This window comes from Meles meles, chromosome 1 (assembly GCF_922984935.1).
Source record: "Meles meles chromosome 1, mMelMel3.1 paternal haplotype, whole genome shotgun sequence".
Classification (NCBI taxonomy): domain Eukaryota; kingdom Metazoa; phylum Chordata; class Mammalia; order Carnivora; family Mustelidae; genus Meles; species Meles meles.
The window spans coordinates 128,279,509-128,302,348 of NC_060066.1; the positions used below are offsets into that span (position 1 = coordinate 128,279,509).

General features: G+C 34.7%; 1 protein-coding gene across 4 annotated transcripts in view; it reads left to right on the forward strand.

Moving 5' to 3' along the window:
- Positions 1 to 22,840, forward strand: part of COL11A1 (collagen type XI alpha 1 chain) — a 201,173-nt gene that overhangs the window by 44,046 nt on the left and 134,287 nt on the right. For all 4 annotated transcript variants that reach the window (XM_046022249.1, XM_046022258.1, XM_046022268.1 and 1 more), the window contains one exon: positions 22,272 to 22,400. In XM_046022249.1, the coding sequence (XP_045878205.1) occupies positions 22,272 to 22,400 (129 nt within the window). The remainder of the gene's footprint in view (positions 1 to 22,271; positions 22,401 to 22,840) is intronic.

Consider the following 22,840-nt stretch of genomic DNA (forward strand, 5'->3'; position numbering starts at 1 on the left):
ATTAATTATTGACTTGATTTATTGAATAGATATAAGCCTATTCAAATGATCTAGTTCTTGTTATATGAATTTTTGCAGATTGTGTCTTTCAGGAAATTTGTTTATTTCTTCTAGTTCATCACATTTGTAATCTTAGAGTTTTTCATAGTATTCCTATATTACCCTTTTATATCCACGGGATACACAGTGATGTCTCTCTTTCATTTATAAAATTTGTTGCATTTTCTCTTATTTTCTTAGCCTAGCTAGAGATGCAGTGATTTTATTTGAAATACACACACACACACACACACACCCCGCTGTCATTTTACTGCTATCTGCTCTAATTTTTATTTCTTTTCTTCTGCTTACTTTGGATTTATTTGTTCTTCTTTGGAAGCTTAGGTGATTGATTTTAGATTTTTCTCTTATTCTAATATATGTATTCAGTGTTATAATTTTTTCTGAGAAATACTTTTGCTGTATTCCACACATTTTGCAAGTTGTGTTTTTGTTTTCATTTAGTTCAAAGATACTTTTACATTTCCTTTGAGATATCAGCTTTGACTCATGTGTTATGTAGAACTATGTTGCTTATTCTTCAGGAATTTTGAAACTTCTGGGTACCTTTCTATTATTGATTCTTAGTTTAATTCCACTGTGTTCTAAGAGCAGATACTATATGATTCTATTGTTTAAAATTGTTAATATTTTATGGCCCAGAATGTGGTTTATCTTGATGAATGTTCCAGGGTGAGCTTGTGAAGAATGTGTAGTCTGTTGTTTTTGGATGAAGTAGTGCATAGATTTCAATTACAGTTGAACCTTGAACAACACATATTTGAACTACATAGGTCCAGTTATATGCAGTTTTTTTTTATATATACAGTACTATAAATGCATTTTCTCTTCCTTATGAATTTCTTAATAACATTTTTTCTTTACCTTACTTTATTCTTAAGAATACAGTATACAATACAGCATACAAAATATGTGTTAATCAACTTTTTATGTTATCAGTCAGAATTCTGGTCAACAGTAAGCAACTAATAGCTGTTTTGAGGGAGTCAAAATTATGCATGGATTTTCAACTGTGTGGGAGGTCAGCACTCCTCACTCACATGTTTTTCAAGGGCCAACTCTATATCCATTGATTGATAATCTGTTCAGTTCAACTATGTATTTATTAATATTTGGCAGCTGTATCTGTCCATTTCTGGTGAAAAGTGTTAAAATTTCCAACTATAATATTATATTAATCTATGTCTTCTTACAATTGTGTCAGGTTTTGCCTCACGTATTTTGATGTTCTGTTATTAGGCACATACAAACACATCACCTCTTTTTGACATTTGATTCTGTTATATATCTCTTTTTTAATCACTCTTTTTATCTCTCTTTATATTTCTTTCCTTGTTCTGAAGTCTACTCTCTCTGAAATTAATAGAGATATTCTTGTTTTTCTTTCGACTACTGATGGCATGGTGTATCTTTTCTGTACTTTACTTTTTTTTTTTTTTTTTTCTTGTATCCGAAATCTTTTTTTTTTTTTTCTCATTTTATTTATTTTTTCAGCGTAACAGTATTCATTCTTTTTGCACAACACCCAGTGCTCCATGCAAAACGTGCCCTCCCCATTACCCACCACCTGTTCCCCCAACCTCCCACCCCTGACCCTTCAAAACCCTCAGGTTGCCCCAACCTCCCAGATTAAAAGTAAAGTACATAGAACCATAAGAGACTATGTACTTTACTTTTAATCTGTATTTGTCTTTATACTTAAAGTAGGTTTCTGATAGAGAACATATGGTTGGAAATTGTGTTTTGATCCACTCTGACAATCTGTCTTTTAATAGGTATATTTGGACTGATATTTAAAATGATTATAGATATAGTTGAATTTATATGCACCATATTTGGCACTGTTTTCTGTTTGTTGACTTTATTTTTTGCTCATCTTTTGTCTTCTACAACTCTGCATTTTCTTTGTTTAAATTGGGCATTTTATATGATTACATTTCACTTTTTGTGTATTAATTATACTTCTTTTTAAACTTATTTTAGTTGTTGCCTTGGTGTTGGCAATATACATTTTTTAAAAAGTTTACTTATTTATTTTACTAGTCTCTACACCCAACGTGGGCCTTGAACTTACAACGCCAAGATCAAGAGTCACACATTCTTCTGATTGAGCAAGCCAGGGATCTTAGCAGTAATTTTTGATTACTTCAAGTCCCCCTTTAAATAACACAACACTATTTCACGGGTAGGGCAATTACCTTTTAATAACAGAATATTTCTAATTCTTCCCTCCTGTACCTTGTATCATTGTTTTCATTCATTTCATTTTTTATAAGTATATATATATATATATATATATATATGCATACATAGCTGAATACATCTTGTTATTATTATTTTAAACAAACTGTGATCAGTTGGATCAATTAATAGTATGAAAAATAAAACTTCTATTTTACTTTTACTTATTTTCCAGCACTCTTCCTTTCATTATCTACATTTGAAACTCTGATATCTATAATTTTTCTTCTCTTGAAAGAACTTTTTAATTAAATTGTTTAAAAGATAGACCTGTCACCAACAAATTCCCTCAGTATTTGCTTTTCTGAGAAAGTATTTATTTTTCTTTCACTTTGAAGGGATTTTGCAGGATACAGATTTCTAGATTGGTGGGATTTTTCTCAACACTTGAAATATTTTATTCCATTCTCTTGCTATGTAGCTTCTGAAGAGAAGTTAAATGTAATTGTGATCTTTGTTCCACTGTAGTTTAGGTGTCTTATTCTGGGTTCTTTCAAGATTTTTCTTTATTATTGATTTTCTGAAGTTGAAGTAGTTTTTCTTTGACATTTATGCTGCTTGAGGTTCTCTGGGCTTCCTGGATATTTGGCTTGGTGTCTGACATTAATATGAGCAAATTTTCAGTCATTATTGGTTCTATTATTTCGTCGTTACTCACTCTCTTCCTCCAGATATTCCCATTACATGTATGTTATATCTTTTGTAGGTGTCCCACACTCCTTGGATATTCTGTTCTTTTTTCCCCCAATTTCTTTTCTCTTTGCTTTCATTTTTGGAAGTTTCTATTATCATGTCCTCAAGCTCAGAGGTTCTTTCCTTACCCATGTGCAGTCTACTTATAAATCCATCAAAGATATTCTTCATTTTCAATCTCTAGCCATTCTTTTTTTTTTTTTTTTTTTAAGAATTTTATCTATGTATTTGACAGAGAGAGTCATAGCAAGAGAGGGAACACAGCAGGGAGAGTGGAAGGGAGAAGCAGGCCTTCTGTCCAGCGTAGGGAGTCCCATGCAGGGCTCTATCCCAGGACCCTGGAATCATGACCTGAGCTGAAGGCAGACACTTAACAACTGAGCCACCCAGGTGCCCCGTTAGCATTTCTTTTTGATTCATACTTAGAAATTTCGTCCTCTGCTTATGTTATCTATCTGTTCTTGAATAGTGTCTGTTTTTTTTTTTTATTCCATAATGTCTTTAGAATATTAGTAGTAGTTCATAAAAATTGCTAGTTGGGCAATTCCAAAATCTTATCAAATCTTGTGGTTCGAACTATGATTTTAGCCTTTTGGTATGCCTTTTAAACTTTTGCTGAAAAATGGACATTATGTATTGGATAAAAGAGATTTGGTAGAGACCTCAGTAATATATTGGTAACGTGCAAGGGGAGGGAAGCATCTTATAGTCCTATGAGTAGCTCTGTCTTTCAGTGAACCTGTAATAACCCTGGATTGTGAAGTTTACTAGTGCTTTTCAGTTCTTTTTCCCCACTAGATGGGGCGGGATATCTAAATATGGGTTTAGATGTCACATGGAAGGGGGCCAGAGTTGTGTACTTCCCTTTCTCTAATTCTGTATGGATCCTCTTTAATTAAGGAAGGAAAAAAGCAAACTATCACTGTATTTAAAAATTATCATTATATGCTCTCAACCTAGGTTCTAAACAGAAAGCTATATTCTTTACATTTTATTTCTTTAAATTTTATTCTTACTTTATATATATTTAGAAGACCTTTCATATAATACAAATTTAGGAACAAAAAAGTGGATTTGAGTGAATCCAGATGATAAAGTTATTTCCATTGTTCCATTTGGGGAATGAAAGATGAAGGCACAGTTATCATTCAGCAACTAAAAAGTGCAGAAACAGTTAAATGAAAAAGGTGAGGATGACATTGAAGTTTTTGCCCTTTTTAAAAGATTTTATTTATTCATTTGAGAGGGTGAGAGAGTGTGTGCTACAAAGAGAACATGAGCAGGGGAAGGGACAAAGGGAGAGGGAGAAGCAGATTCCTTGCTGAGGAAGGACCCCAATGTGGGCCTTGATCCCAGGACCCAGAGATCATTACCTTAGCCACCCGGGTTCCCCAAGTTTTTGCTTTCTTAACCACATTCACAGTACCTAGCAGTATTGACTCTGGGGCCAGATAGCCCTTGTTTGATTTTTGGATTTGGAATTTAACCACATTGGACATCATGGGCAAGATACCCAACCTCTCTGTGTCTTTCTCCTCATCTGTAAAATGGGATACCTGGGGCCCTTCTGTCATAGAGACCTTGGAGGATTAAGTGAATTAACATGTATAAAACATTGATAGCTGTGTCTTGTAATACTTAGTATGTTGCAAGTGAAAAAAAAAATTCTTCTGTTGAAGAAATCTGAAATTAGGTGATAATAGCAGATACATAGCTAGCATAGCAGCTACATTTGGCTTTGGAAAGAACTGCAGCTTCTGGTGTATTATTTTAAAGAAGACTTCAAAAACTGAAAGAAAGAATGAAATGTCATTCTGGAACGGAATTGTATTTCTTACTCTGTCAAAATAGCACAGAGTCAGCAAAACAGAAAAACAACAAAGCTTTGAATTTACCACGGTTATTTAGCTTTGGTCTTGTTCTGTGAATCCTCGGTTAACGTGTATGTTTGGGAATGTAACTGTGGCTCTTCTTTTAATTGTTGAGAACATTGTCTGGAATGTGTTTTGTGATTAATGTTTTGTTCAATGTAGTAAGACATAAAAATTATTTTCTAAATTTCAGGGATTATGTACACTTTTAAGAGAAATAACTGATGTGGATACCAAACATGAGGTACAAATCTGATAGGGTTGATATTCAAACACAGTCCAAGTAAAACTTGATTTTAACAAACACACATTCAATGCAAATTAGAGCAAAAAATCCCAAGGCACGCACTAAACACCCATATAATATTAGGATTCAGCAATAACACTGCTTTAAAGATGCACTGTATTCATAGACATGTTGAATTTCTCTATATATAGAAAAACTAAATATATATGCAGTAATTTCTAAAAAGGGATCTTATGGCTCTCATCCAGAAAGAGTCCAATGAATTTGAATGGCAATATCTTATACTAGCAGCTTTATAAAACAAATTTTTGCTACTTGAACAAATTTAGAAGTTGTCAGATTTATTTATACTTGGTGTTAATTATTATTTACAAAGTTGTGTTGACAAATGAGAGATTCACCTTTTAACTTTTCTGTTTTTTAGGAAATATTTAAGTCTAACACTGACCACGTATACCAGTAGATCAAAATCCAACATTGGGTTAATCCTTTTTTTTTTTTTTTTTTTTTTTTTTTTTTTAGAGAGTTATCCATAGCTAAATCTGAAAGGAACATCTGTTTTTGGCTGTTTGATGTGTAATTACATTCCTTTTTGCTGCACTTTGAGTTGGTATAACAAGTGTGGTGAGGGTCAACACACAAAAATGTGCCACATTAGTTATGACCAAGTTTCAGTGATGCTGTACGAAGTGTTGGGAGTCTTCTCTAGACATCACTGCATTTTATTATACAACAGTCACGTGGTACACTGTTGCCATTCAAGCTGTGATCTGATATGTACCATTGTAGTGTGATAGGAAGATGACAGGCTACATTTGGGGACTTTATTGATAGTTTAGTATAATTTTATATTTAGCAGGATTTGTGGTTGAAACCATTTTAAGAAATTCAATGTAGCATTCATTTGATGATGGATTTAGATTTCAGAGCTCTATAGAGGATCCAGAGTACCAGTTACACAGGGTATTTTTTGTCCTCTAAAAGGAACATTGCCATTTTGGTTCAGTTGTTTTACTTTTTGATTAGTGCATCACTGCCAACAGTGAACAATAAAATGTCACATTTTATTTTGTTCCTCTTAAAAGTTTTATCTCTGATTACCCTGGTGAAAGTGATACTTGTCTTCCTTATCATTTTCCCTTTTAAGTTTTATTATCAGTCTGCAGCATTTTATTAACTTCTCAAAGAAAAAGCCATTTTGAATTTTGTTCTTGTTATCTCTCTGTTACCGTGTTGTTTTATAATTACCTATTACTGTATAGCTTTCTCATTAGACTATAAATTCCTTGAAAGCAGGATTTATCGTCTGTTAATTTAGATATTCCAGTAGCAGCACCAGCACAAAGTTTGACAGTGTTTAGAGCCACTGAATATTAGTAAATACATGAAAGAGTGTTGCCCCTGGTGGTGGTGAAGACTCCTTTAGAAGCGTCTGGTAGGAAAAGGGGCAGGGATAGCTGTAGGCTAACATATGCCATTTGGAATTTAGGTGTTTATTAAGTAGTGGACTAGTCTCTGTTGAAGCAGAATAACATTTGCCAAACATTGTGTTTAAATAATTGATATAGAGACATATATAGTTGTAATAAGATATGATTGAGTCCGTAATAAAGACATAGAAACGTTCATGTGAGGGAATAACAACTATATTCAAAATGCTGAAAAATAAGAGATACTTAAAGATGAGGGCACACAAGCAAAAGATGAAAGTTTGGAATGAGCACAGCAGATCTGAGAAATATAATTTGATTTGGGGGCATTGGAGACATGACCTGGATGAATGTGTTAGGGCCTGTTTGTGGACAGTGTTTTACACCACGCTGAGGGGGCTGAACTTTAAACCATAGGTCATGAAATATCTCTTTAAGTGGAGGAATTCAGATTTGTTTTGTGTGTGTGTGTGTGTGTGTGTGTGTGTGTTAGTGAAGGAGTTAGAGTAGAATCAGGAGACCATGGTACAGAGACTAAAAAACAAACCCTTATATGTTGAAACATCAGTTCAAATGAAAGATATTAGAGTAAAAATAAAGTATAAATCAAGAGTAAAAATAAAAAATAAAGAGTCAAAATAAAGCCGTGACAGAAGAAACAGAAGGAAGGGCCTTGCTTCAGGATGTTAATATGAAGTAGAACTGACAGGACTTGGGGACCAATGGATTATGTGGAGTTAATCAAGGGAGAGAGGAGAAATACTTTAAGCCTTACATAGATAGTAAATAGTTGGTGTTTCCTTCTTGCAAACATGAGCTGTTTCGAATCTTAGCTAAGTTTAAAAGTCTTCAATTTTCTTTTTTGTGATTTATTATGTACTTTAAATAAAGCTTTAAATTGGCTAAATGGCCATGGGATTATCCTATGGACGAAATAATCTTATCTCACCATATTTATATTTTTCTTGAGGTTTAGAGTCAACACACAGTTAATGTAAAATTATTATTCACTTGAAGGAATATAAGAATATATAGACTATTAAATTATGCTTTAAGTAAGTATTTTAGAAATGAGATCTTTTTAAGGCACGACCTAGTTCATTTCTGTTTAGAATATGACTTAGTTCTTAGAACTGTGGCAAGGATACAGTAAGTGTCAACGAAGTATAATCTAGTACTATAACTATTAGTGTTACCTGTTCCTTGGATAATTACAAGAGCCTTTTAACTGATCTCCCTGCTTTTGTCCTGCCCATCTGTTAGCCTGTTTCCTAAACCTTAAACACAGGGATACGTGGGTGGCTCAGTGGGTTAAGTGTCTGCCTTTGGCTGAGGTCATGATCCCAGGGTCCTAGGATCAAGCCCTGCAGTGGACTCCCTGCTTCTGCCGCCACTCCCCTGCTCGCTCTCTCTCTTTCTCTCTCTGACAAATAAATAAATAAATAAAATTTAAAAAAATAAACAAAAAAAATTTTTTTTTTCCTGACAGAGAGATAGAGATCACAAGTAGGCAGAGCAGGAGGCAGAGAGAGGTGGTCCCTGCTGAGCAGAGAACCCCCCCCCCCCCGCAATGCGGGGCTTGATCCCAGGACCCTGAGATCATGACCTGAGCTGAAGGCAGAGGCTTAACCCACTGAGCCACACAGGCTTCCCTATCTTGTATTTTCTAACAAGGTTTCTTACTAAAAGATAACTACCAATAGCTCTGTTCAAGATAAAATAATGAATAAAAATATAAAATTGTTAGGAAAAAAAGATAACAGACCTTGCCTCCTGCTTCTTTGTTTGATATAGTTGATCTATATCCCTTAAATTAATACACACTAGAAAGCACATTTATTTCATTCATTAAAAAATATTAAATTTCAGGTATTATTCTAGACCCTGTGGATATAGTGAAAGCCCTGCCCCTAACCATTTGGAGCTTATGTTCCAGAGAAGAGAAAATAAACTATAGTACATCAGAAAGTGATATCAAGCGCCGCATGGGGGGTGGGGTCTCTGCTCAGCAGGGAACCTGCTTCCCCCTCTCTCTCTGCCTACTTGTGATCTCTCTCGTTCTGTCAAATAAATAAATAAATAAATAAATAATCTAAAAAAAAAAAGAAAGTATAAGATAAATATGCACTTTTTATGTTTGTGTTTCATACACTTTTAGGCATTTTCTGTATTACTTGGTAATTAGCTAGTACATTCAAATAGTAGTACATTCTAGTAACATAAGAACACTACTCATTTTCTTAAAAACTGATTTCTTAAGCTGATTTGGGACACCAAGAAATGTAAAGTCCCGTGTGGGTAGCAGTTCTGTCTGTGACTATGTGGTTTCCCTCATTCTTTCCTTTGAATTATAGCTCAGATGTGATCTCTGATCCATTTTTCAATTATACTAAATTTCTAAACATTTTGGCAGCTTTCCCCTTCCACACAAAATAGTTGAGAAAGAGTCATTAACTGCATGGCATGTTTGAAAAAAATATATGATGAGAGTTAATGCTTTGACAGACCAGAAGCCTAGTTTTTCAATTAATCTTCTCATAATGGTAGTTACTTCTTGAGAATTATATGCTATATTTGAGAGTTAATGTCAGTTTTGTTCCTGGATATACAATCAAAAACCTCTACAAAGGCAGTTCATACTTCATAATAAAGCTCTAATATTAAATGTGAACAGAAGTTTCAGGATTCAGGGTGTATCTTATGAAAACTTTGTATAATTTTTTAATATATTTATTTATTTGACAGAGAGACACAGATAGAGAGGGAACACAAGCAGGAGGTGTGGAAGGGGAGAGGGAGAGAGGGAAGCAGGCTTCCTGCCAAGCAGGGATCCCAATGCGGGGCTTGATCCCAGGTTTCTGGGATTATGACCTGAGTTGAAGGCAGACGCTTCATGATTGAGCTACGCAGGCACCCCAACATTGTATAATTTTGTTAAGCTATTGCTTTTACAGTGGCACATGCTGGAAACTGCTTAGCTAAATGTATTTTCTTTTTCTTCTATTATGTTTTTTCCTGATGGGCTTTTCTTATAGAATAATGACTTTTAGTCTCCTGAAACTCAATTTTTTTGGAATTTTTTATTGAAACAATTATAAAAGGATTCTCCAGCAACATTTCTTAGATTTTATAGTGTTGATAGACTCGTTGTCTAGAAGTTTGCCATTCACAGATGTGTTCTCCTTTGTTTTCAAATCCTATAATAATCATACCTTATACTTGTTAACATGTTACATTTTAAAAACTGTTTAAGTACATATTATTTTTCAAAGAATTTGTAGGAAATGCAGGACAAATAATTATATTCTTAATTTACAGGTATTGAACTCAAGTCTTGTAATGATGAACAAATATCCCAGAGATCCATTTACTGAACAAATATTTATTGTGTATCCATGATGTCTAGGTTTATTCCAGGAGCTATGGAAATCCTAGAGAACAAAACAGACGAGTTCTTGCTCTCCTGAAGTTTATATTCAGTGGCTTTAATTGAACAATATAGATTGGCTGATTAAGTGGAGGAGCCTAGACTATAAACTGTGCCTTTTGTCTTGATTGTTTGAACCCTTAAACTGAGTACCTCCATAAAAGGAAGTTGTCAGTTACTGTTTTAAGGCCTTTAAGTATATGGTCTTTCTCTAAATTCTCATGTTCCCTGTAGTCCACACCGTGTTCCAGCAAAAAACAATCTCTATTGAGGGAATTACAGAGGTGCAAACAAGGAGGCTGGGGAAACTCGTGATGAGCATTATTTCCCTAGGGCTAAATAGACAATGGCAGAAACAGTGGTAAAGAGTTCATTGAAAGCTGCAGCCGTGCAGAAGGGTTTTCCAGAAATGGTAATAGTGATAAGGGGGCCAAACTGCTCTGATAAGCCTGGGAAGTATGAGGAAAATGACCTGACCTCCTTCTCTCCCTGCTTTTCAAACTCTAAGTAGTAACTTCCATTGTCTGAATTGGAATCTGCAAGAGGTAGTCTCATGATGTGGGCTCTAAGGGTCGGATTTTGGGTCACAGAGTAATGAGAGAGAAATATAACTGATTAGGATTTAGGGGACAACAAAGAATACTGAACACTTCTTCTTCTTAAGATTTTAATTTATTTGACAGAGAGAGAGAGGGAGAACACAAGCAGGGGGAGCAAGAGAGAGAAGGGAAGCTCCCTGTTCGTGTGGGATTCGGTCCCAGGACGCTGGGGTCATGATCAGAGCCCAAGGCAGATGCTTAACTGACTGAGCCACCCAGGCATCCAATACCAAGCATTTCTATATTTAAAAGAGAAACTGGATATTTTACCATAAATTGTGTCATTTATGTCAAGCCTTTCTGGATTGTTCCTTTAATTTTCCCATACAGAAGTTGTCCCACTCTCCCTAACCCCTAGATGCCCAATTTCTTTCTTCCTTGTAAGTGGAATATGGTATGTGCTAAAGAAATATGTTTCTTATATGTTATGTTTCGTGTATTATTAATCTTCTTTATCAGGGTGTCAGCTATCTAAGAATGGGCTCTGAGTCTGTTTTCCCTTTTTATTCCTCTTCCTTCTATCCAGAGACCTAACATATTACTTTGCTTTAATATTTGCTGACTGAATGCATAGATGAGTGATTAGTAAACAGTCAAGAAAAAGATTCTCAAAGTTATCTGGCTGTTAAATTCCTGTGTTAGTTACAATGAATGTGTAATTCATTATGTATATTGAATGTGTCTACATTATGAATGTGTAATTCATAATTAATAATTTATCTCTCCTTATTAACAAAAATTATCACGTATGCTAATATATAAAATTTTTCTTGGGAAAAAATGTAACTTATCCTAAGATTGGGAGGTACACATTACCTCCTAAAATTAGGAATGTTGCATAGCAAGTTTGCTTTTGCACTCGAGAAAAATATAGTTCTTTGCGAGTATGACCCCTGTTTTTTTTTTTTTTAAAGATTTTACTTATTTATTTGACAGAGAGAGATCACAAGTAGGCAGAGAGGCAGGCAGAGAGAGTGAGAGGGAAGCAGGCTCCCTGCCGAGCAGAGAGTCTGATGCGGGACTCGATCCCAGGACTCTGGGATCATGACCTGAGCCGAAGGCAGCGGCTTAAACCACTGAGCCACCCAGGCGCCCATGACCCCTGTTTTTCACTGTTTAATAGACAGAAGTACTGATTGGCTATATGCTGTCATGAGCTAAGAAGTTTTCACACTGACATGGAAAAAAAATCTTTTTTTTTTTTTCAAAATTAAAAAAAGAGTAAAAGGTATATCTATTGATTTATATATTTATACGCATATTTAAAAAATCCTCTTAGGCTTATATATCTTATAAAATGGCCAGTTTTGATTTCATAAAACTCCATTTCACTAAAGGAAATGTATCATTCATTGCTCCATGGTAGAGGAGTGGAACATAGTAAGCATAAGGAAATTTTTTTTTAAAGTTCTGTTATTTCTGGACAGTATCACTGTATATAGAATGAGAATAATCCAATCAAGAAATGGGCAGAGGACATGAACAGACATTTCTGCAAAGAAGACATCCAGATGGCCAACAGACACATGAAAAAGTGCTCCACGTCACTCGGCATCAGGGAAATACAAATCAAAACCACAATGAGATATCACCTCACACCAGTCAGAATGGCTAAAATTAACAAGTCAGGAAATGACAGATGCTGGAGAGGATGTGGAGAAAGGGGAACCCTCCTCCACTGTTGGTGGGAATGCAAGCTGGTGCAACCACTCTGGAAAACAACATGGAGGTTCCTCAAAATGTTGAAAATAGAACTACCCTATGACCCAGCAATTGCACTACTGGGTATTTACCCTAAAGATACAAACATAGTGATCCGAAGGGGCACGTGTACCCGAATGTTTATAGCAGCAATGTCTACAATAGCCAGACTATGGAAAGAACCTAAATGTCCATCAACAGATGAATGGATAAAGAAGAGTGGTATATATATACAATGGAATACTATGCAGCCATCAAAAGAAATGAAATCTTGCCATTTGCCACGACATGGATGGAACTAGAGCATATCATGCTTAGTGAAATAAGTCAATTGGAGAAAGACAACTATCATATGATCTCCCTGATATGAGGACGTGGAGAAGCAACATGGGGGGGTAGGGGGATAGGAGAAGAATAAATGAAACAAGATGGGATTGGGAGGGAGACAAACCATAAATGACTCTTAATCTCACAAAACAAACTGGGGGTTCCTGGGGGGAGGTGGGATTGGGAGAGGGGGAGCGGGCTATGGACATTGGGGAGGCGAGGTGAACCATAAGAGACTATGGACTCTGAAAAACAACCTGAGGGTTTTGAAGGGTCAGGGGTGGGAGGTTGGGGCAACCTGAGGGTTTTGAAGGGTCAAGGGTGGGAGGTTGGGGGAACAGGTGGTGGGTAATGGGGAGGGCACGTTTTGCATGGAGCACTGGGTGTTGTGCAAAAAGAATGAATACTGTTACGCTGAAAAAATAAATAAAATGGAAAAAAAAAAGAATGAGAATAATGAATGCATAGAGATGCTACAGTCAGTGATTTCACTTCATCCACTGAGAGATATTTTCTTTAGCCTTAAAAATAAGCAATAAAAGAAGGGGATGCTAAATTGGTATGCTAAACAAAATCATTTCCAAATACCAGGCTTATTTGCTTATTTGCTTAGATATGTGCCAGTTCAACTATTAAACTCTTTATGGAATGATGAAAATAGTCTATAATGTTTTTTATATTCAAAACTTGATACTTACTTTAAAAATAAGTCCAAAATTTACTGCCAAGTCAAAAGCTATGAAATAGAAAGTAAATGTCAAATTCTGCTGTTAACTTTGTGAGTCAGGCAGTGAAAATCGTACCTACATGCAAAGACCATATTTGACCTTTATGCTGACATGAGTTATATGAACTTGTCCTTTAAGTCTGTGTTAAGAAACAAGTTAAATATATTAAATGATGCCTGCTGTTTTTTTATCCAGATGATTTTTTTCTAAAATTATTTTAAAAAATAAGTCTCAAGATGATTTCCATTTTATTTTAAAATCCCACTTTTAGATTTTTAAATATTACTTTCAATTATATTTTTAAGAAAATAGATCTTTGTATAAAGTAGCAGATAAATTCCTTTTGGGAGAGGAATTAAGTTCTAGTGATGCACATTTGAATGTTCATTTTTTAATGTAATTTTAAAATGAAGAATCCTTTTGTGATCTGAGAATCATCTCACTATTTTTCAGACTTGTAATTTAAATTTTTACATGCGTTTTCTTAAATCAAGAAAGAACTAAATGTGTTATTTATTCTTGATTTGCATTAGTTTGACAAAATGAAATGCAAACTACAAAAGATATAATTTTTTTTTTTTTGCAAGCTCCCTGCTGAGCAGGGAGCCTGATGCGGGGCTCGATCCCAGGACCCTGGGATCATGACCCAAGCCGAAGACAGAGGCTTTAACCCACTGAGCCACCCAGGTGCCCCAAAAGATATAATTTTGATGTAAATACAAATACACATATATAATTCTGATGGGAATATGTTTTTCTGTTCTCTTTTCCATTGTTGACATGAAGCTGGACTCGAATATAATTTCATTGATATGGAGTGAAGAGATAGAACCAGGAATTGTTTTTTTACTGAAGTATAATATATAATATTATATTAGTTCTAATATACCACATATTGTTTGGTATTTGTATACATTATGAAATCATTACTACAATAAGCCTAGTTACCATTTGTCACCATACATAGGTTTTTTGCTGTATTCTTTGTGCTGTACATTATATCCCAATGATTACTTAACTCATAACTGGAAGATTATACCTCTTAATCCCCTTCTCCTATTTCATCAATTACCTTTCACCCTCCACCCCTGCGCAAACATCATTTTGTTTTCTGTATCTGTAAGTCAGCTTCTGTTTTGTTGTGTTTGTTTATTTGATTTGCTTTTTATATTCCACATGCAAGTAAATCATAAGGTATTTGTGTTTCTCTGCCTGACTTGTTTCCCTTATCCCAATACATTCTAGGTCTATCCATGTTGTTGCGAATGGCAATATTTCATTCTTTTTTTTATGGCTGAGTAATAATGTATCACACATGCATGCACACACACACATATATACACACAACACCATATGTTCTTTGTATATCTTAGCATTTTTATTTTCTTGGAATAAATACCCACAAGTGATATTGCAAGATCATATGATAGTTCTAGTTTTAATTTTTGGAGGATCCTCCATGGTGTTTTCCATAGTGGCTATGCCAATTTGCATTCCTACCAGCAGTGCATGAGGGTTCTCTTTTCTCCCTACCTTCGCTAACACTTGTTATTCCTTTCATGTGTATGTGTGTGTGCGTGCACGCAATACTTTTTAAGCCATTCTAGCTAGTATGACGTAACATCCCACTATGGATTTGATTTGATTTCCCTAGTGATTAGTGATAATGAACATCTTTTCATGTACCTTTGGCCATCTGTATATCTTCTTTGGAAAAAAATGTCTATTTCTCTGCTCATTTTTAATCAGATTGTTTGTTTTTTTGTTTGTTGATATTTAATTGTGTGAGTTCTTATATATTTTGGATGTTAATCTTGATCAGATACATCATTCACAAAGATCTGCTTCTATTCAGTACCTTGCCTCTTTGTTTTGTTGTTTTCCTTCACAGTGCAAAAACTTCTTACTTTGATGTGGTCTCAATTGTTTTTTTTTTTTTTTCCTTTTGTTCTCCTTGCCTGAGGAGACAGAGACACCCCCACCCCCCAAATATTGCCAAGCCCAGTGTCAGAGAGTTTACTGCTTATGTTTTCTTCTAGTTTTGTGGTTTTAGGTCTTACATTTAAGTCTTGAATCCATTTGGGGTTCACTTTTGTACACAGAGTAAAAAAGTGGCCCAGTTTCATTCTTCTGCATGTAGCTGTGTAGTTTTCCCAGCACCATATATTAAAGATACTGTCTTTTCTCCATTGTATATTCTTGCCTTCTCTGTTGTAAGCTAATTAACCATAAAAGCATGGGTTTATTTCAGGGCTCTCTATTCTATTCTGTTAATCTATTCCATTTGGGGTCTTTTGTGGTTCCATAATGCCACTGATATTTTTATAGGAATTCCATCACATCTGTAGATTAATTTTTTACCTTTCACTTAAGATTAAAATGCATTTTGACATAGTCATATAAATGGATATTTAAACTCAGTATGAACTCTAGCATAATTTAACTTGATGAATTTTTAAAAATTTTTTAAATTTTATGTAAGTTTACTTAAAAATTTGCTTCCTTCAAATTCTTTCTTCATACTTGGAGTACACTTTTTTCCTTTTTTTTTAATCATTCTCACTTTATATTATCTCCAGTGGACTATGGGATATTTACACATGGTGATACTGGTAGTTATATGATAATCTGTGATTATCCTGAGTTCTAGCTATATGCCACATTAAATCAGCCAACATTTCTACCGCATCTACTAATAACCAGTTCCTAGACACAATCAGATATTACCCTAGTTATAAATAAACAAAACTACTTTTTAAAAAGTGTTCTTTGTTGTTATAATGACAATATTTACAGGGTATACCTGAAAACAAACTAGTTTTTGGGTTTTTTTTTAAGATTTTATTTATTTATTTGACAGACAGAGATCACAAGTAGGCAGAGAGGCAGGCAGAGAGAGAAGGAGAAGCAGGTTCCCTCCTGAGCAGAGAGCCCAATGCGGGGCTGGATCCCAAGACCCTGGGATCATGACCTGAGCTGAAGGCAGAGGCTTTAACCCACTGAGACACCCAGGCGCCCCTGAAAACAAACTAGTATTAATTCAGTCTGTATTAGTATTCTAGGGCTGCCATAACAAAATATCACAGACTGACTGTCTTAAACAATAGAACTTTATTTTTTTTCACAGTTCTGGATCCTAAAAGTCTGTGATCAAAACGTTAGCAGGTTTGATTTTGATTTCTTCTGAGACCTCTCTCCATATGCTGTAGGTGACCCTCTTCTCCTTCTGTCTTCATGTAGTCTTTTTTTTGTTGTGTCTGTGTCCTAATCTCCTTACAAAGGGACTGGTTGTATTGAATTAGGACCCACCACCATAATGACTTCGTTTTACCTTAATTATCTCTCTCTAGGTTCTGTCTCCAAATAAGTTTACACAATGAGGTTAAGACTTAAATAAATTATATAAATCTGGGTTGGTTGAGGGGCACACAACTGAGCCCAAAACACTAAGTCGGGCAAGTTCATTTAATCCTTGATCAGCAATGAGAAAATGCATATAAATTGCTACAAGAAAAAGAAGTATGTACTGTCAGATAAAGGGAAATTTTCCCTGATTCTTACTGATTCCTATAGCTCGCTTTGGCTTCAGTGATAAACCTTACAATCTGCAGGTAGAGGGACACAATTGAAAAGTAAATGAAGACAATTTTCTTGGAAGAAAAACTGAACTTATTCTGGAAACCATCATTAATTATCATTCCGTTTTGTAGACCTAAAAGTCTTATTCCCAAATATTTCCTTTTATTTATTATGTCTCTTAACTGAGTAAATGATTTTTTGCCACCCTGCTGTTGCTCACTCCAGAAATGAAAGAATTGCTTTCCATTCCTCTCTAATGCATGTTTCTTCATCTTTCCTGCCATTTTCAACCCACGCCATTATTAGCACCCGATTTCTGAACACTGCAGTTATTTTTCCCTATATGTCAGCTCGACGTCTCCTTTGTTCATTTGTGCTTTGGCTTAGTTTAATTTCTCAGCACTTAGCTACATGGATCCCTAACCGATTCCCATGCTTCCAAACTGGCTGCATCCAAATCATCCTTCCCTATGTTGTCAATGATTTAATTAAAATACAGCATTGATCAATTTGTTCCATTGTTCAGAATCCTTGAATGACACTCCATAACTTCTAGAATTGAGTTCACATAACAAGGTTTTTGTTTTTTTTGTTTGTTTGTTTTGTTTTTCTGTTTTGTTTTTTTTTTTTAAATTGTTCCTCCTCTTCACCTCTTTCCACGCTAAATGCTCACTACTCATTTTCATCACATAGCGCCTTCCTTTCAACTATGGGGCACCGTGGTTACTTCTCTGACTTTGTCATGCTGTTTCACACCTCCAAAACTTTGCTTAAGATGATTTTTCTATTTAGTACTATTTCCCTCTGCATCTTCTTCATCAAACTAACTCATGTTTGCTCATAACATGTCATTAAGGTTTTTCCAAGAAGCATTTCATAAAAACATTCATTCCCTTGAAATATCTACCTGTTGTAAGTTAATGGGGACAAGAATGTGTTATGGGAAATTTGCAGTTTAGATGACTTTATAGAACACAATTGCAGCTGTGTGATTTACTTTAGTATTAAGGGAAATGAAATTTTTCATTCTAGAAATTTATGAAATTCAGTGAGGGACATCGTCTATAGATATTTGAAATCTATTTCTCCTGATATTATCAAAAGTAAATTATTCTCAGGACACCTGGGTGGCTCAGTGGGTTAAGTCTCTGCCTTCGGCTCAGGTCATGATCTCAGGGTTCTGGGATCGAGCCTCACATCGGGCTCTCTGCTCAGTGGGGAGCCTGCTTCCCCCTCCCCCGCCTGCCTCTCCACCTACTTGTGATCTCTGTCAAATAAATAAATAAAATCTTTTTTAAAAAAAGTAAATTATTCTCTTAGAATATAAGTAATATCCAAGTTTTAATATGAAAATTTGAGTCATCCAAGATTACAAGTGGAATTAAAAGCTTCATGGTGGGGGGCCTGGGTGTCTCAGTTGGTTAGGTGTCTGCCTTTGGCTAAGGTCATGATCCCAGGGTCCTGGGGTCGAGACCCTGTCAGGCTGCCTGCTCAGCAGGGAGTCTGCTTCTCCCTCTCCGTCTGTGTGCTCTCTCTCTCTCTCACAAATAAATAAATAATTTTTCAGAAAAATAAAAAAGTAAACACTATACAGATATATGTATGTATACATACTAGTTGCTAGATTGACATTCAAGAGAGACTATTTATAGATAAACTGGTTAAAAATGAACTCTCCTTCAAAACATAAATCAAAAAAAAAAAAAAAGAAAAGAACTCTCTATTTGAACAGTGATAGTTGAACATTGATCCAGCCTCTCCATTTGCTGTTTTGGTTATATCTGAGTTTCCTTGCCACTCTTGTGATTTGATTTTGTTCCAAGCATATAATCCATTCTCAGGTCACATTGAATTGAACATGACAGCTGATCAGAGCACAGTTTCCATTATGCATTCTCAGGAATCAGCTGCTATGATGTTCAGTTCAATGGATACTTAGGCTGGGAACTGACAACCAAACACTGGTTGGCTTCACATAGGATGAGGAGTTGAATTTGGAAATTCAAACACCTAACAGTGGTACATTGACATTTGACCTTGAAACACTAGTCCAGTCTCTTATATGACATTTTTTTAAATCAAACTGATTGTTTATATATGGGAAAAAAGCTAAATGTGTATTACTTTTGTATGTTATAGAGCACGATGTAGTTTATTCATTGCATTAAAATCCGAAGTAGCTAGGCTTTATAGAGACACACACACACACATGCATAAAAAAAAAAAACAAAACACATAAAACAGAAAACAAACCAAACAAAAATTATTAGAATATGCACATTATATTTTAGTTGTAAAAGGAAAATATGCTATTACTTATTAATTGGTCCTGATAAAACTGTGGCAGGATCGTTTTGCACTGCATGTGACGTTTAGAAGAACCTCATCTTTAAAGATGGGTACTATTTGGTTTTTTTACATTTGCTTTGCTTTCCATCTTAGTCTCATCCGGTCTATATGCAAATACTACCGTGGAGACCTAGTTGACACAGCTGTAGATAGCAAAGTAATCGCATCAACTCTAAATTTGGCTTTGTAGATCATCAGAGGAGGAGGATGTCTTTTTCATGGTTTGTGTGCTGCAGATGCCAATATTACTTGGTAACTTCACCTTTTTCCAGCTGTGGAAATTTTTGTGACTATTGAATCTAAATATTTACAGTTTATTCAGCCTGTCAGGGTGCTTCTGTTTATCTGCAGACTGTCTCATGACATGTCTTATGATTAACATAAAACACTGTAAAACACCTTCTGGGGAAAATTATACTGTAGCTTTTTAACTGAATTTTTCCGTTTCTTTCCAGTAATGTATTTTATGGCTAAATAGTAAATACCTGAAATAAGAATTTATAGTGGAAAGATTGGCAGGATTCCATTTAATGAAGTCAAGTAAGGACTTAGAAAACCAGAATTCTTCTCAAAAATATACTATTTTTAAAATACCATATGCTTATAAGGTAGGCAACTTTATTTTTTCTGCTTTAGCAACAGCTTCACTTGATTCATTATATTTCCTATACTTAAATATGAATTCTAGAGCTCTGGAGAGGACCTTGGATATGATCTCTACATGTATTCATTTTACAAAAGATGAATGAGGGGACTTGCATAATTCTACATAGTTAATGGTAAAATTGGGAGAAAATTTAAGAGTCAGGATTTCTACTTGAAACCCTCAGTGATGGCAGCACTCAAAATGTTCTCAATGATGCCTCATTATTATCTTAACAACAGAATGAAAAACTGTGTATTCAAAGTTCTGTTTGTTACTTATTACTATCAATTTATGTAACTATATAATTATTTGTATATAGTTCAGTGATGGCTACTCAGTGTTCTGAATTGATCAGCTAATATTTGAGAGATGCTATCAATAAATTTTAAGAACTTATATTAGTTAAATATGTGAGCATATTTAGAATCAGTGGACATAAAAGAAATATTAGAGACTTTCCTATCTATTTATAAAAAAGAATCCTGAAAAAAAATCTCAGAAACAATCTAATTTGATTGATTAATTATATTGACTCATGACATGGAAATAAATAATTTTCAAGTTGGGACACTAAAGTAGTATGACTGTTATAAACATTGTAGTTTTCAGATGGATATTTGCTGATTCTGCTTTCTTTTTATGTTTTACTGGGAAATAAATTAGATGTTTTGTTACTTGGGTGTTACCTGACCATGTTAATATGCTATCCGCACTTTTAAAGACTGTTCTTTTTTTTCTAAAATTTTCCTTAAATTCCAGTTAAACATAGTGTAATATTGGTTTCAGGAGTAGAATTTAGTGATTCATAACTTATCTATAACATCCAGTGTTCGACACAAGGACCCTCCTTAATATCTATCACCCATATAGACCACCCCAGTCCATCTCCTTCCAGTGACCCTCAGTTTGTTCTCAATAGTTCAGAGTCTCTTATGGTTTATTAAAGCACTGTTTGAATGAAGGATCGAATGAAATGACTAAATGAAATGATGAAATTCATCATCCTGGGATTCTTTGTAAGAGACTTTTTAAATTTAATGTCTATATTTTCATTAGGCTATATAGGCTGAATCACTCCTGTTAACAAAATGCAGAAAAGCTGGAATAACTTTGAAATTATTCAAAATGGAATCAGGAGTTCTATGGATCAGACTTATGTGCTCAAAATTACAAGGACTTTAATCATCAAGTCAAATGACTATTGACTCAGAAATTCTTCTGGGCCTGAGTATAATTATGAATTGATATGGCCATGACCCATAGCTTTATACTTTATATGAAACTGGTTACATGTTGAATTAGACCCGTGGAAATATTCAGATTGCTTCAGGAGCAGAATATTACGGTTTTTCTCTTGCTTACACAGTTTTCAGAACCAGTTTCCAGAATCTCCTGAAATTAAACTCTTTAGATAATCCTGTTACTAATTATTTGTAATTTTTTAAATTAAAATTACACAGAATTCAAAATAAAAGAGTTTTAACGTATGCTTAGATGCTCCATTATTTCCTAATAAAAATATCTCAAATTTCTGCCTTTTTATTCATAATTTGAATTTTTCTGGTCTCTGCATTTCTTACCCATCTTTGTAAGTAGTAATTCCTTTTGATATTGACTCCTTTATGAGAACACAATAGTAGGATCTATATTTTCTTTTAAAAATTCTCATATAAATTTGTCTAATAATAATTCCCTTTGATTTGATTGAACTCTGTAATTTATGTTGAAAATATATTACTATCTTTATATATCTACAATTTTTAAATTTTTACTGTTTCATCAGCTTATTACTTATATTTTATTTGTCTTATTTTATACAGTATAAGCTGTGAATGCAGTAAATTCAAGTTTTAACAAATGGATGCATATAGTAAAGATTGTCCGAACCACAGAATAATAGAATAGCAGCTTAATATTAACAGCTGATTTGTAAAAACAAGTGTGAGTTTTTCTTTAATCCTATCAGACTATTTTTTATTTAAGCTTTTTGTTTTAATTCCAGTGTAGCTAGCATACAGTGTTGCATTAGGGTCAAGTGTGCAGTATGGTGTTTCCACAACTCCATTACTCTGTGCTCATCACAAGTTCGCTTTTCAGTCCCCATCCCCCGTTTTACCCATACTCCTCTCACCTCTCCTCTGGTAACTATCGGTTTATTATTTATAGTTAAGAGTCTGTTTCTTGGTTTCTTTGTCTGTCTTTCTCTTTTTCCCTTGCTTGTTTGTTTTGTTCTGTAAGACTATTTTTAACATTGAATGTAAGTGATAATTCTTCAGGTGTTTACAAATAAACTACACATTGTCTCCAGTAAATCTTGCTCTGATCTATGTATATCCGAATATGCTGACACCATCCACGGTTATTTCTTGACAGGGGGACATCCAGCAGCTGTTGATCATAGGTGACCCCAAAGCTGCATATGACTACTGTGAGCATTATAGTCCAGACTGTGACTCTTCAGTGCCCAAGGCTGCTCAGGCTCAGGAACCGCAGACTGATGAGGTGAGGACCATAACATCAGGGCTCGTTTTCTCATTTCAGTGGTATAGACCTACTCCTGTAGTTTTGAGGCTTATCACTATTACTCAATTTTAATTAAAGTATACTTTGCGTTTAATAGTGTTTTACTATTTCTAGGAAGAGTGATTTAAAGATTTTGGGTGTATTTCCTTTCAAGTACTCTGTTACTTAAACTTCTTATAAATAGAGATACCTCACTTGTATGTGTGTATATGAGCATATTTTATTTTGGGGGAGGTGAGAAAAAGATACTTATCTAAAAGCTATATTTCTGCTACATAAATATCTAAAAGCTGTATTTCTGCCCTTGGCAGTTAAATAATTGACACAGCGTCCAGATAAGGGTGCCATATCTTCCGGTGCACTTGCCTTTGGCAATTCAGGTAGATGAGAAAGTGACATTAGAGCTACCTTAAAGTTTC